Source organism: Notolepis coatsorum (genome assembly GCF_963971535.1).
Source record: "Notolepis coatsorum genome assembly, chromosome: 4".
Classification (NCBI taxonomy): Eukaryota; Metazoa; Chordata; class Actinopteri; order Aulopiformes; family Paralepididae; genus Notolepis; species Notolepis coatsorum.
Window position 1 is genome coordinate 81,807,323 of NC_140168.1, and position 14,053 is coordinate 81,821,375.

General features: G+C 42.0%; 1 protein-coding gene across 1 annotated transcript in view; it reads right to left on the bottom strand.

Annotated features, from left to right (window-relative positions):
* Positions 1–627: 627 nt before the first annotated feature.
* tmem65 (transmembrane protein 65) overlaps positions 628–14,053 on the bottom strand; it is a 55,237-nt gene continuing 41,811 nt past the window's right edge. The window contains exons 2-7 of the mRNA XM_084312314.1: positions 13,283–13,327; positions 11,731–11,798; positions 10,114–10,168; positions 9,938–9,980; positions 8,142–8,247; positions 628–6,153 (exon numbers count right to left, since the gene is read on the bottom strand). Of these exons, the coding sequence (XP_084168440.1) occupies positions 6,022–6,153; positions 8,142–8,247; positions 9,938–9,980; positions 10,114–10,168; positions 11,731–11,798; positions 13,283–13,327 (449 nt within the window). The 3' untranslated portion in view covers positions 628–6,021. The remainder of the gene's footprint in view (positions 6,154–8,141; positions 8,248–9,937; positions 9,981–10,113; positions 10,169–11,730; positions 11,799–13,282; positions 13,328–14,053) is intronic.

Genomic DNA, 14,053 nt, shown 5'->3' on the forward strand with positions numbered 1-14,053 from the left:
CGACTATGATTGGCCAAAATTTTCCGTTAGTCAACTATTAGTCGACAAAAAAAAAGTATAATATATATTTTTTTTAATTATTCCATTTGGGCTGTGGGGGGTGCTTAATGTCTGAAGGAGTCGACTGAAGGCTTCTTGTCCTCTGCAAAAGCATGCAATTGGTCCACTGATGGATACATCTTGATATTTGTCTAGTCTAGTGTGTTCATTAGATGGGTGAAATCATCTTTCAGTGCCTCTGTGCCTGTTTTCTTAGGCAGTTAGCCTCTGGTATGCGTGCCATTAGCGTTAGCCACGCTTCTAGGCCTCTTTTCTTTTGGAAAGAATGATACAAAATATATTTATTTTTTTATAAATATATATAAATGTAGTTTTTGTATTCGACTAAGAGGTTGGCAGTCGACTACGGCTTTAGACCGATTAGTCGACTAATAGGGGCCCTAGAATATACCCTACATTTATATCATAAAAAATAACAAAACATCTGGACTTGGGCTTTAAAACAAACTAGTTCCTTTTTGTGTGTATGGGGTCACCCAAAATCATCCATAACATAAACACCCTAGACATCATCCATAACCTGAACGCCCCAGATATCATTCATAACATAAAACCCCGACATCATCCAATAATTAAATTTTTTATTTATTGACCCATCTTGCAGTCATTCCTTAATTAAATAAAGAAATTCCCTATCCATAGTCGCCGTGGGAAGAGATAAAATAAAAAATATGTGCACGGAGACCAGCAACAATTTTTTCTAACAGAAACCCATCTATGTGGCATCTACTGTTGACCTTGTAATGTATACCATACAGGGGTTCATTATACTGGGTGTATTTGCAATAATATTTACATTGTAGCCATAGGACACATAGCACCTAAGAAGATGCCAGGGTCTGAAGTCTTCAGATTAACAAGCTGTTCAGAATGATTGCCCTTGGTGATGTCACAATGGGAACACAAGCAATGAATTAAGCTTCGATTAGCATCCCATCCGACCTTTGGATGAAGAAAATCCTAGTAGTTGTACCTTTTGGAGCCATGGATACTGCCTTGCCTGATGCACTGCCCAGTGTTTCCTCTTGGGTGTGGGGTAGTCAGGCATTGGAAATAAATCATTTATTTAACATTTGGTGTTTGCTACACCCGACACATATTACATATGTCCCCTTTAATCCTTTGTAATGTTGAAATGATGTTTACAAGATGGTTTCTTGTACTACTTAATCATTGTTGTATTGCTTGTCCTCAGTGCACTTCAATGCTCCACGTCTAAAAACATACACACTCTGTTCTCATCTCGTATCCCAAAATTACAAAAAAAGAAAAAAAACTTTGCTCTTACAAGGCAGGCTGAAAAAAAACATCAACATATTAAAAGTGAATCCAGTTACAATTTAAAAATGTTTAATGTGCGTCTTGTATCGGGAGTCCAGTCCAGTCATTTACAATTATTTCCAAATGCCTTTCTGTGATGGTGGGTTAATTGTGATCAAAGCAGCGCTCGTGCCCGGTCCAGCGGAACTATTTGAATAGCCCTGAGTGGATTGTTTACGTGCATCTTCCTTATCTCTGCCACGCTTATACCCATCAATGTTTGATCTCTGCCACCACTTTAAGTCTATGGAGATGTTCACCTTCTTTGCAGGGCTATAACTTTTTAAATTGTATTGCTAAATTGACATTACTATGGCCCATTCAACATCGATTATCTATCGTTCAGGATGTAGGAACGTTTTACTTTTTCATTCACACATTCATACGAAAATACCGCCTAGAGTATAAATATGTTTTTATCATTTTCTGCAGTATTTCCCAGAACGTGAGATATAGGCACAAATGCATATATTAGATCATCAAATGCAGTTTGATACCGATCGATGCTATATTAAAAATGTCAACTGTACATGGTCCTAAACGTTATGACTGATCATGCGTGGGTGAACGGAGGGGGGGGGGGGGGGTCGTTTATAATTCCGTGATAGTCCTTAAATGCTTCATGTAGTATGGGTGATATATTGATCAGAGCAGTTTGTATCGATAATGATAAACACTCACGCTGAAACTCACGGCATCCTCCTCTTAGCGTTGGGCGATGATACTGGAGCAAACAGATCCCAGTTATGTGATGGGGATCGAGGCGATCTATTTCCGGTTTGTATAATACGAATACACGCCCAAATCATGTTGTTTATTGAGTTATGGCAACGATCCATATCCACAGTGTGTATTGAGTCCCGCGACGATATACGAGTGGCCGGACGGAATAGGGAGACGCACCGGGATCACAAGAGATCCACTTCAGGTTGCAACTCGCCGATCAGCCACCAGGTGGCAGTATTGAAGCATTGCAGAGTTGTGCTGGCTCAGACAGCATCAGACCAGCCTCCATGGCGAAAATATGATCAGAATAACGTTGTACGCCGTGATCTGGCAGAATTCGCATGAACTTGAAACAAGTCGTAAGCCGTTTCCGGTGGAGAAGGGGTTAACACTTTCTGTGCCAACAACGTAAAAAGTCGTTTTTGGATAATTTGATCTTTTTACCTTGATCTCCGCTCTACAGACTTGCCCAGAGCGATCTGCATAATTTTCGACCATCCCCACACATTAGAACTGCAATGCCGATCGACTATCACCAGGTGGCGGTATCGTCCATGTCTGAACTGCGATGGCTTGGGTTGAATCACACTCCAACTTTTATTTCTGCTTGGCCAGTGGCCACATTGATCGCCTAGAAATTTCGTCGCCTAAGCGTATTTGACCATCGAAACGTGTATAGACATTTACATTGGTAATCGTGATGGTGATGCGATCACTTGGAATTATTCTTCTTGGAATACTTTCTATGTCTATTTTACCGAATCTGAAACTCATTTTTCTAACGATCACAGTTCTGTGTTTCACCGGACAAAAAACATGCTCTGCAAACGCGATCATAGTTTTGAGTTAAAACACCCCATTTTATATGTCTGCACTTTATGTGCTCATTTTATGCCTGTCTTTTTTCTGTTGTGAAGCACTTTGAGCTGCAATTTCTGTATGAAAGGTGCTATACAAATAAAGTTTATTATTATTATTTTCAGTAAAAAGGGGCATGCAGTCTATTTTAAAGGTCAAAGCAGTATTTTAATCACCTATCGGCAACTAGCAGGAATTGTGACAACATCTGCAAATCTAAACGTATTTTTTAAAGATTTATATATAAAAAAAATGTTTAAATGATTTCTTTTGTGCGGGGGAGCAGAATTTAATTCTATTGGGCAAACGATTAGGGACCTGGACAGAGTTTAAAAAGGCAGAAATCTCAGCACCTGGTGAAGCAATCATTTTGTAAAGATTGACAACCATTTCCAATGAGCCATAGTTACAACAGCCCTGGACAGTCAAAGCCTTTGTCTCCTAAAGCTAGAAATCACATTGAGAACTTTTTTTTTTTTTTTATCATCACCTGAATGTAAAATCTCTGCTCTGTAGACAATGAATGGGACAGACTTTGTGGGTCTATAGACCTGTTCGCCGTATACGTCAGACGTAATCCTGGTCAGAACAACAGGGCAGACTACAATATATTTGCAGTTCTTAGCCACGCTAGCAATCTAAACAATCAATCCATGCCAGAGCTAGATATGTAAAAGGTGAAAAACTCACACTCACAGCCATGTTGATTTGGCAAAATGACATCCATCCGTCATGGTTTCTCCATAGAGCCCCGTCGTATTCTTTTAGTGCAAGCAGCTCGCGCAGATCGGGGGCAACTTAGTCACGTGACTCAGTTGGTATTGCTGATTGGCTCGAACACGGTTTGTTTGTAAACAGCGAACAGGTCTATAATCCTTAAAAGTTCTCACACCCACAGTGAGGTTTATATTCTAGTATATATATTCCAGTTTATATCTAGGATTTGCATCACAGTGACATCACAAACTCTCTCCCTGCTTCCTAGCATTAGGAGAGAGTGGTATATGTTCACAAATACTGACTGAACTGTCTGGGTGCACAGGAAGAAAATGGTGGCCTTCCGCAGTGAGGACAACTGAGCCATCTCAAGTCTGAGGGAAGCAACAGTTGTTTTGATCGCAATATAACTTGCAATATCATTCTGAATTGTCTCACAAAATCGATGTTTCCTTTTGATATAGTTTAGATATGAAGAAATGTTTGGGAATACACTAACCTATGAAAGTGTAACTTCCCAGTCATGACCAATCCTCTTGTATTACAACATGGGTCCGGTATTTCTCCCTTCTTATGTGTATTTTACACATCATGAAGAGAACATGCCCATATATTGCCGTTCTCGCGATAAGGGTATTGTGTCCTTTCATGGTGCGATATCAATATGAGTTGGATATATAGTTCAGCCCTCATTTATATAGTATATGGGTTGTCTCTGGTGAGTTTTACCCTGTCTATCAGTGTTGCCACAAGTCTATGCTGGGAGGAAACTGTATGGTGCGGCAAACAAAGGCAGCCATACAGCAGATCCATAAACAAATGTGGGCTGAAGTTTGATTCCGGTGTCAGATTGGATGGGTTTGCTGGATGGGCTTCATGGGAGAATGAAGTGAACGTGTCTCCTTCTCATTGTTGTATAACACATATGAAGGTGAGTAGTACAAGCATTTTAAACGAGCATATACACACGCAGTTACTGTATATACTACATGCTCAACAGATTCAACCAGGGAAAATTGTTGAATGTTATTATATTATTACACACAGCGGATTGCAGATCGCCATGCTAGCTTTCAGTTTTACGAAGGATATCAGTGCGTCAGGATTTGATGACCTGCACGTGGCTAGGTCGGTTATCCTTCCATACCAAACCCACGTATTGTCTATTTTATCATGCCTATTTTTATGTCTATTTTATTTTTTATTATGTCTATTTTATTATTTAGTATTATTGCACAATCAAAGCGGGCATGGCCACCCGCATTTCACTGTATGCCCTGGTATGTATGTGACAAATAAACCTCTTGAATCTTGTAATGTCAGTGAACCCATGTGACGTTAGCTAGTGTTGATGTTAGCGTTAGTTTCAGCTAGAGCTCTGGTTTCAGCTCTGGTTTTGATCTAGTAAACAGTTGGCCTGCTTTGTCAAAGGCCCTGAGCCTGTCTGGCAGAACAGGCTGATCTGATCTCATTCCCTTCCTACTCTTGAAACAAAAAGTATAACTGAACAATATATTAATATATATTTGCATTTCAACAGACTAACGTCAATCTGTCATCATATGTGCAATCAGTTTATGACATATACAAGCATTTTATATATCGTTTCAGTTTATCAGCTTGAAAAGATATGTTAGCTTAGCATTGAACATGGCTCGCTAGCCAAGACGACTGAACGCTCACTAGCTAACGGTTAGTTAACGTTAGCTTCTCCATCAAGACAGTGTTTGTATTTCTCAATATGGTGGAAACTGATTTACGTATGATGACAGACTGACTTTATCATTTTTAAATGCAAATATGAACTTTATATATTGTTAGTTTCCCCCGTAGTAGGGTATAGGAGCAGATTTCAACAGGAAGGAGATTTACCCCACAGCGGACGCAACCGAGTGGCCTCTTCCTGGTGCTCTGATCCCCTTCATTCGCCTTGTTCACTTTGCCGCCATATCGGTCAAGTCTGATGTGATGTGAGGTACGGATGAGGAAGTGCCCCGTTCACTTCTGTGTTAAAACGTATAGCTATAAAAATGTAAAGAAATGCCACTTCAAGAACTGAAATAGTCAAAACAACAGGCAGAATAACACTGTGGGAATTATGAATTGTGCGTATCAGATTGTTTTCCCACTGACGTTGTTTTCGTGTTTTGAAACACGTGGAAGTGAATCGGCTCACTGAAATATAGCGATCTAGGAAAACAGAGATGGCGGCGAAGTGAATAAGGTGGATTCCCTCTACGTCACTATGTGCCCTCTCCCCGTTTCCCCCATTGGTTAGTTTTAGAGAGAAGAACACTGCTTTAAAAACATAAGTCTGTTGTTTCGGTGGTGGTTTGTCTGTTAGGAGTTCGATGTGGCGTCGGGGGCGAGCTGCGCCTCCTCCTCCTCCTTCTTCTTCTTCTTGTCGTCGTTCATCAGCAGCAGGGGGAACATGCCCAGGATGCAGCCGATGATCACGCCGATGGCCTTGCCCTGCGGAGAGAGACCACGCCCCGCGGTGAGCTCCTTCACTAGGCTCATTCAAATCGCACACGTCACAAATATATTATAAACTGTCGGGTACTAATTAATCTGGACTGAATGAATCTGTACATTACAGAGCTCATAACCCCCCCCCCCTACTCAGCATCCTCCAACCAGGCTCGGTTGGTGTCGCCCCACACCAGACTAAAAAAGAGAGGCGATTGCTCTTTCAAGGCCATGGCCCCCGAGCTGTGGAACCAGCTACCCCTGGAGATCAGAACTGCCCCCTTGCTGGAGACATTTAAGTCCCGACATTTAAGCCTTCAATAAACCCTGATTTTCCCACACCCTAACGCACACACTCCCATGCAATTTTATCTTACCCCTTCTATTCCCCCTTGTATCTGTTCTTGTGTTCTTCTGTCCCCTGTGTGCTATATTGTACTCTGTGCTACTCTATCCGTGTGTTGGCTTACTGTTGTCTTATTCTCTGATTGTACCATCTTGTCCTGCTGTGCCTTTTTGTATTATGAATTTTTATGCTTGTACAGCACTTTGGTTGGCTCTTGAGTTTGTAAACGTGCTTTATAAATAAATGACTTGAGAATTACTGAATGAATTGTCCACACCGTAATTATTCATGTTGGAGCTAATGATGTCATTGCAAGACAACCTGTCAAACTTACATTTTTGAGTCTCTGATAACAACCGTTGAGTCTGGGGAGAATCTGTATGCCGCCTGGCCCCGTTCAGTCCTTGGGACGTGGTATTTTTATTTTACCTTTCTATTGCCACTGGCCTTGGCTACATGAATAATCTTGATCTGTTCTGGTCGAGGAATGACCCGTTCCTCCGTCCCAGTGGAATGGGGTGAAGCGTCTGATCTCTAGCTCCACCAAATATTTAGCATCTTTGGCCTGACAATTACCTTCTTCTGAAGGTAGTCTTCCAAAGTGTTATCCTGTGTCTCTTCCACTCATGATTCTGCACCTGCTGCCTCAAGTTCCACATCACTGGTCTCTCCCTGTAATCCTGTTCCTCTTCAGACTAAAATGGCTTCCTCACTCTACTCCAATCTGTCTGAATAACCCAATTACATTTAGAGCTAGAGCATTTAAGGCTCATTCATTTAAATACGAGAAGTCTTCTCCAACATCAGAAAGAAGACCACCCGAATATTTTAGTTTCTCAAGCAGAAGAACCATGAACCGTGGCCTAGGAGCAGTGTTTGCGATTTGGAGGTGGCCATAACTGGTTATAACTGGTTCAGAATCAATATAATTGGTAGAGGCGGTTCTGCCATTTATGTGAGGTTCTGTTTTTCTGTTTCTGTTCTATATTATGTTACCCTACCAAAGTGTTTGGAATTTATTTCTATTAGTGTTGATTGTGGGCCTAATCATTCCTGAATGGAAGCGGATATGGACCAGCTAGCCTAACTTAAAACGCAGGTGTTTTTGGCAAACAGCTAGGCTAACTGGTCCATATCTGCTTCCATTAATTTGTGCTAAGCTAGGCTAGCTTGCAGCTGGATAGTTTTCTACTGAACGCACAGAGAGGAAATTGGTCTCCATCTTCTTGTCTGACTCTGGAGAAGATGGTATGTGCATTTCCCATAATGTTGGCGTGTTCCTTTATGATGTGTGATGTCATTGTGGTGTATACTGTATTATTCCAGGACGTAATAAATAGATTTTAGTGAAATTATGAAAATACCAAGGTCTTAGTGAATACCATATGCAAAATGACGCCATATAAACTGACTGTGGACAATTTAACTCTAATTTGCGTGCACTGTGGAGTGTCTTCAGTCAACTTACACAGACAGGAGCTTGACCCCATTGACCTTGCATTGGTTTGTGACTAACTAGCCAGACCTAGTATGAGGAACTACTATACTGTATATAACTATACATAAACATCCTCACTGGTAAGTAAGAAATGGGGCTAGGGTTCCAAAGATCTGAACTACCACTTTAATGTGCCTTTTAACTCACCAGGTGTGCACTGACTCTGGCCTGCCACATGTCAGCCTGTTTGGGGGTCAACTCAGGACCCTGCATCCCCAGCCTAGACACCAGGACCTCCACGTAGCCTGCCAGACTATATACACACACACACACACACAAGTTAGAATTTAGAAGGGGCAGGGAAGCAGGTGGATGTAAAGTCAAGTTTAAAGGCACACGCCAACATTTTGGGAAATTAGCTTACCGTCTTCTCCAGAGAGAGACAAGAAGATGGATACCAGTTTCCTCTCTGTGCGTTCAGTAGAAAGCTATCTGGCTGCACGTTAGCCTAGCTTAGCACAATGAATGGAAGCGGACATGACCGGTTAGCCTAGGTATTGTCCAACTAACACCACTCCTGAAGGCTATCCGTCACTGTCCACTTCCATTCATTGTGCTAAGCTAGGCTAACATGCAGCCAGATAGCTTTCTACTGAACGCACAGAGAGGAAACTGGTATCCATCTTCTTGTCTCTCTCTGGAGAAGACGGTAAGCTAATTTCCCAAAATGTTGACGTGTTCCTTTAAGGTTAGGGTTCGATCCACGGCATGTTTTCTAAAAATGTGAATATGTAATATATGTACTTATTTGTAATACATACACATGTTACATTTTCTATACAATACATACATATATTACTTAAGGCTATAACATACATGATGTACTTTATTTCATGTGGTCGATTAGTACTTTATTTACATATTTGAAGCGAGATCAGGCTGAGACAGTAGACGTGTCCCCTAGAGTAGGGTTTTCAAATTTGATTTTGATTTGATTGGGAAAACCACAGTATCATACACTACATTGTAGTATCACGACCCTGCACTCCAGAGGATTGCACTTAAAAGCATTACTTAAAGTTAAAACACTTATTTCCAAAGTGGTCCTCGATGGAAAACATAAAAACACAGTATCACACTTCAACATTAATCAGAAGGTAACTTGTATCAAAGTGCAGAGAAACAGGAGGCTACTGCTGCTTGTGTGATACTTTTGTCGCCATCCTGCGTCATTCCAACGACAAGCAAGCAAAATGTACGAACCAACAAACCAACCAACCAACCCACCAACTAAACAACCAACCAACCCACCAACAGACCAAAACAACCAACCCACCTACCCACCAACCAACCCACCTACCCACCAACCAACCCACCTACCAAACAACCCACCGCCCATCTACCAACCAAACAACCAACCCACCCGCCCACGGACCAACCAACCCACCAACTAAACAACCAACCAACCCACCAACAGACCAAAACAACCAACCCACCTACCCACCAACCAACCCACCTACCCACCAACCAACCCACCTACCAAACAACCCACCGCCCGTCTACCAACCAAACAACCAACCCACCCGCCCACGGACCAACCAACCCACCAACCAAACAACCCACCGCCCGCCTACCAACCAAACAACCAACCCACCCGCCCACGGACCAACCAACCCACCAGCCCACCAACCAAACAACCCACCCGCCCACGGACCAACCAACCCACCCACCCGCCCACTAACCAAACAACCCACCCACCCACCCACCAACCAAACAACCCATCCGCCCACAGAGCAACCAACCCACCCGCCCACTAACCAAACAACCCACCCGCCCACTAACCAAACAACCCACCCACCCATGGACCAACCAACACCAAAACCAAACAAACAAACAACCCACCCACCCACCCACGGACCAACCAACGCACCCGCCCACCACGATCACAACTTCTCCTTTTGAGATGGTTTATCACATTTCATGTACTTGTTTTTGTTGCTCACCCAAGTCCTGCCAAGTCAGACACCAAGTTCCCCCAGGCAGCGGCTAGAAGGAGGGAGGGAGAGATAAAGAGATAAGTCAACACTCAACAGATAGAGAGAGTGAGAGTGAGAGTGAGAGAGAGGAGAGAGGAGAGAGAGGAGAGAGAGAACAGGAGATACTCGCCCAGAGTTATTACCTGCCATGGTGGAGATGCCCAAGGTGACTCCTATCGACATCTCGATCTGGTTTCCCTAGGAAACAAAAGGAAATGAGGATGCTAGCCTGCTCATTGGGAGCAATTTGGGGTTCAGTGTCCTGCCCAAGGACACTTCGGCATGTTAACAGAAGGAGCTGGCCAAACCACTGACCAAACCATTGACCATATGATCATTAGTTGACCTGCTCTACCTCTGAGCCAGTATTTTGTGGTACATTGAGGTATTGGTATACTTTGGGGGACTTTGGGGTATTTTGTGATACTTTGTGGTACATTGGGGTATTTTCTGGTACTTTGTGGTGATTAGTAGGATAGGATAGGATGATAGAATGAGCCATTCATATTTAAATGTACATTCTTTTAGGGCTGTACCGAATAGTTCGAAGCTTCATTCATAACGTTGACATTCAAATTCTAAATCAACATTTGAAAAAGATGTACTTTTTTTTTCTTTTCTTTTTTCATTCTGTTTAAACCAATGGGGTTTTTCTTCACAGTTGCAGATAAAGATTAGGCTACACTAATATTATACTATTATAGTATATTACTCAAATGTAAATAAAACATTTATCATAAAGGATGTATTGTAGCCCGTCTGCATCCGCTTGGTGCCCGGCGGTCCATCAAGACGTCACCATCACTTTCGTGATGCGTTTCACACAGCAAGTACAGAGAGACCCTGACTCAGCTTCTTCCCCCAGGCCATCAGAACACTGATCTCTCCACACACAAGCACACACACGAACACACACACGAACACACACACACACCCCCCCCCCCCCCCCCCACAAACACACTACAAAAAAGGTCACTTTAATTGTATAGTACTCATTACCTTTATTTCTTAAGCTTAGCATTGTATTCGTATTACTTTTTATCATGTCTATTCTATTTTATTATCTATTCTATTTTATTATTTACATTTTTGCACAATCAAGGCGGGCATGGCCACCTTCATTTCACTACATGTCTCGTGTATGTATGAAACAAATCTATTGAATCTTGTATCCCATCTAGCAACCATCCAGGGAAAGGTCCTCTCCATCCATTAGAACTAGGCGAAGCTGATAGGGATGCACCGATCCGATATTGGTATCGGCCGCCGATATCAGTAAAATAACTGGATCGGGTATTTTATTTATTTATTTTTTAATAAGAAATAAAATAAGAAATAACCATTCAGTACATTTATATCTATGTGTTAATTTGTTACATTTAGTTTCACTAAGTTAGGAAAGTAATGTTTTAAGTCAAGCCTGATGTTGCCTTGCACAAAAGAATGATCCCAGTCTCTTCCACACAGTGACAGTGAGGCATACAGTTTATTAATTGAATGACATTTATTTTCTGTCTTTGTTTACAACTAATCAAAAACACACTTGTGCTCCTTTACAATTCTTAAAAATAAAATATATTTTAATATAAAAAAATAAATAAATCTTTTTTTTATTTTTTTGGAGAAAAGAATTAGACAATGGGTATCGGATCGGTATCGGTATTGGCCGATACCCAAACCCAGGTATCGGTATCGGGACTGAAAAAGTCGGATCGGTGCATCCCTAGATGGAAGCGCCTGGAAAATGGCCGACCACTTACTGCGGCGATCATGATGGCGTTGTCCAGGAAACCGAATCCAACGAAGGGGATGGCGTTGTGGAGCAGCACTGTCGACGAAACAAACAAGACGAGAAGGAAGTTCAGAAATGTGTTGCGGTGGTGTGAAACAACACAAGGATGAGGTGATAGACGGGTCCGTTGGGCCCGGCCCATGATGACCTCATTTGGCTTCATGTGTAAAGGAATGTCCCGTGTTATCTGTGAGAGTAAGAACACCCCTGTCACCACGTGACAAAAGTATGTTTGCTTTCTTCTGCTTTCTCTTTTGCCTGCGATGTTCTGAGCCGGTTCATCGGCATCATGTCACCCAGACGACCTCAGTCAGCTCTACCCTCAGCATGTGGGGACGTCAGCAGGGAATCTCACGTTCAATTCTGCAACTCCCTGTTTTGTCCTTGTTCTTATATCATGCCTGTCAGGGTACAGACCCTCACCCGCACCTTGTGTATATATGTATACCGTTTACTGTTACTCTTTATTTGAGAAAGTTCAATATATAAATCCAGATTTGTTTTGTTTTTTTGTGGAGCACCCGCCCCCAGTATCCCCACTCAACCCGCACCCGTCAGACCAAAGCAATGGATATCTGCAACACCAAGTGGAGCTATTTTGCCTATAGGTCGACGTTTTACAGCATTGCAGATCTATCCGCGTGACTGAATATGTGTGTGTGTGTGTGTGTGCGTGTCCTATTGATTGACAGACAAGCTGCTTTCATCTCTACGCGTGTCTATAAAGCCTCTTTCGCCTGTGAACCCTGGACGATGTACAGATAATCAGGTGCATCATTGCCTGGAGTTGCCCTTTTGCACAGCATGTAGCGCCCAGCGTGTGATTCTCCAGCAGACGTTTTTGGTCTAGGTAGAGCGATGACGCAGAAAGAGAAAAAGTAGCCTATACATCCTCCGCCTGTGTACGGAAGATCATCATTTTATTTCATATTTATTTAAATGGCATGTAAATTCTTGCAAATGAGGGCAATGATTAAATGAAACGGTATTCCATACAGTGAAATAAGCAACCGACGGTGTTCCATACAGTGCAAAAAAATACTATTTAATTACTAAACTATATAAATGGTTTACAATCAATACAAAATAATTGTGTATTACTCAGAAACTGTTAATTTATGTAAAGATTTTTGGATGACGAGCAAACAGCATTTCATATCTCTCATCCTCAGTCAGACAGCAGACAAAATGGCCAGCATATCACCTTGGCTTGATATTTAAAGAATCTCCTGTTTCAAAGCATTACTGAGCTAACCTATTTAACAAATGATGACCACTTAGCTCATTTCATACAGGCTAAAACACTGAGAAGCACACATTTAATATACTGTAATTGTACGACTTTGCCTGCAGTCTCCGAGGTAAGCAGCTCCACACTTTAACTTTTTGGAACATATTGGGCACTGTGTGTGTGTGTGTGTGTGTGTGTGTGTGTGTGTGTGTGGTGTGTGGTGTATGGTGTGTGGTGTGTGGGTGTGTGCGTGCGTGCGTGTGTGAGACAGACAGATTTAATCTCTCACCGTATTTGATCTGATCTGATGTGGGAGGCGAAGGCTCCAGGGTCTCTGAAAAACAAGACCATAATACATACGGTTACTCATCATCAGCCACTGAGCACTGAGGCCACGCATGTTTTTTTCTAAAGCTAAAAAGTAAAATTTGTTTCCCGTTTTTCAGCATTTAGCTATAGATAAATTGTATGTAATGATAAACAATGTCATAATAACTGGCAGGTGTTATTATTTCAAGATAATAAAGGAGCTATAATGAGTCAATAGGTAAAAAGCAGTAATGGCATGTAGGCTACTCACCCTACTCATGTACAATAGGCTTCCACACTACACAGCATTTACAGACATAAATAAACTTCATGGCTCATCTCCTACTCTGGGTATTCAGTAGGTGGAGAGGCAACCAACTACCCATGTGACCTAAGGATAGTAGTACCGCACTTGAAATGTTCAATCGCAAATTGAATCAATTGTTGTCTCATAATCAAATCTCATAAAATGGGGGTCCGTGGCATGAAACTAATGTGCGACACATTTCAGGGTCCTTGACATGAAACTAATGTGGTGGTTTAAGACACATTTCTAGACACACTGGAAGCCAATGGCAGTGGTGAATCAGCAGAAAGTAACTACCACGGTCTTTCAGTAACGGTAAAAGATGAATGAAAAAAGAAGGGCGTCTCAATTTCTTAAATGACTTGGAAAAGCAAACGTCAAAAAGACAAGAAGTAGTCCTTTGTGCTCTTTTCCCCGGAATAGAGGAGAACCTTGGCTCACACA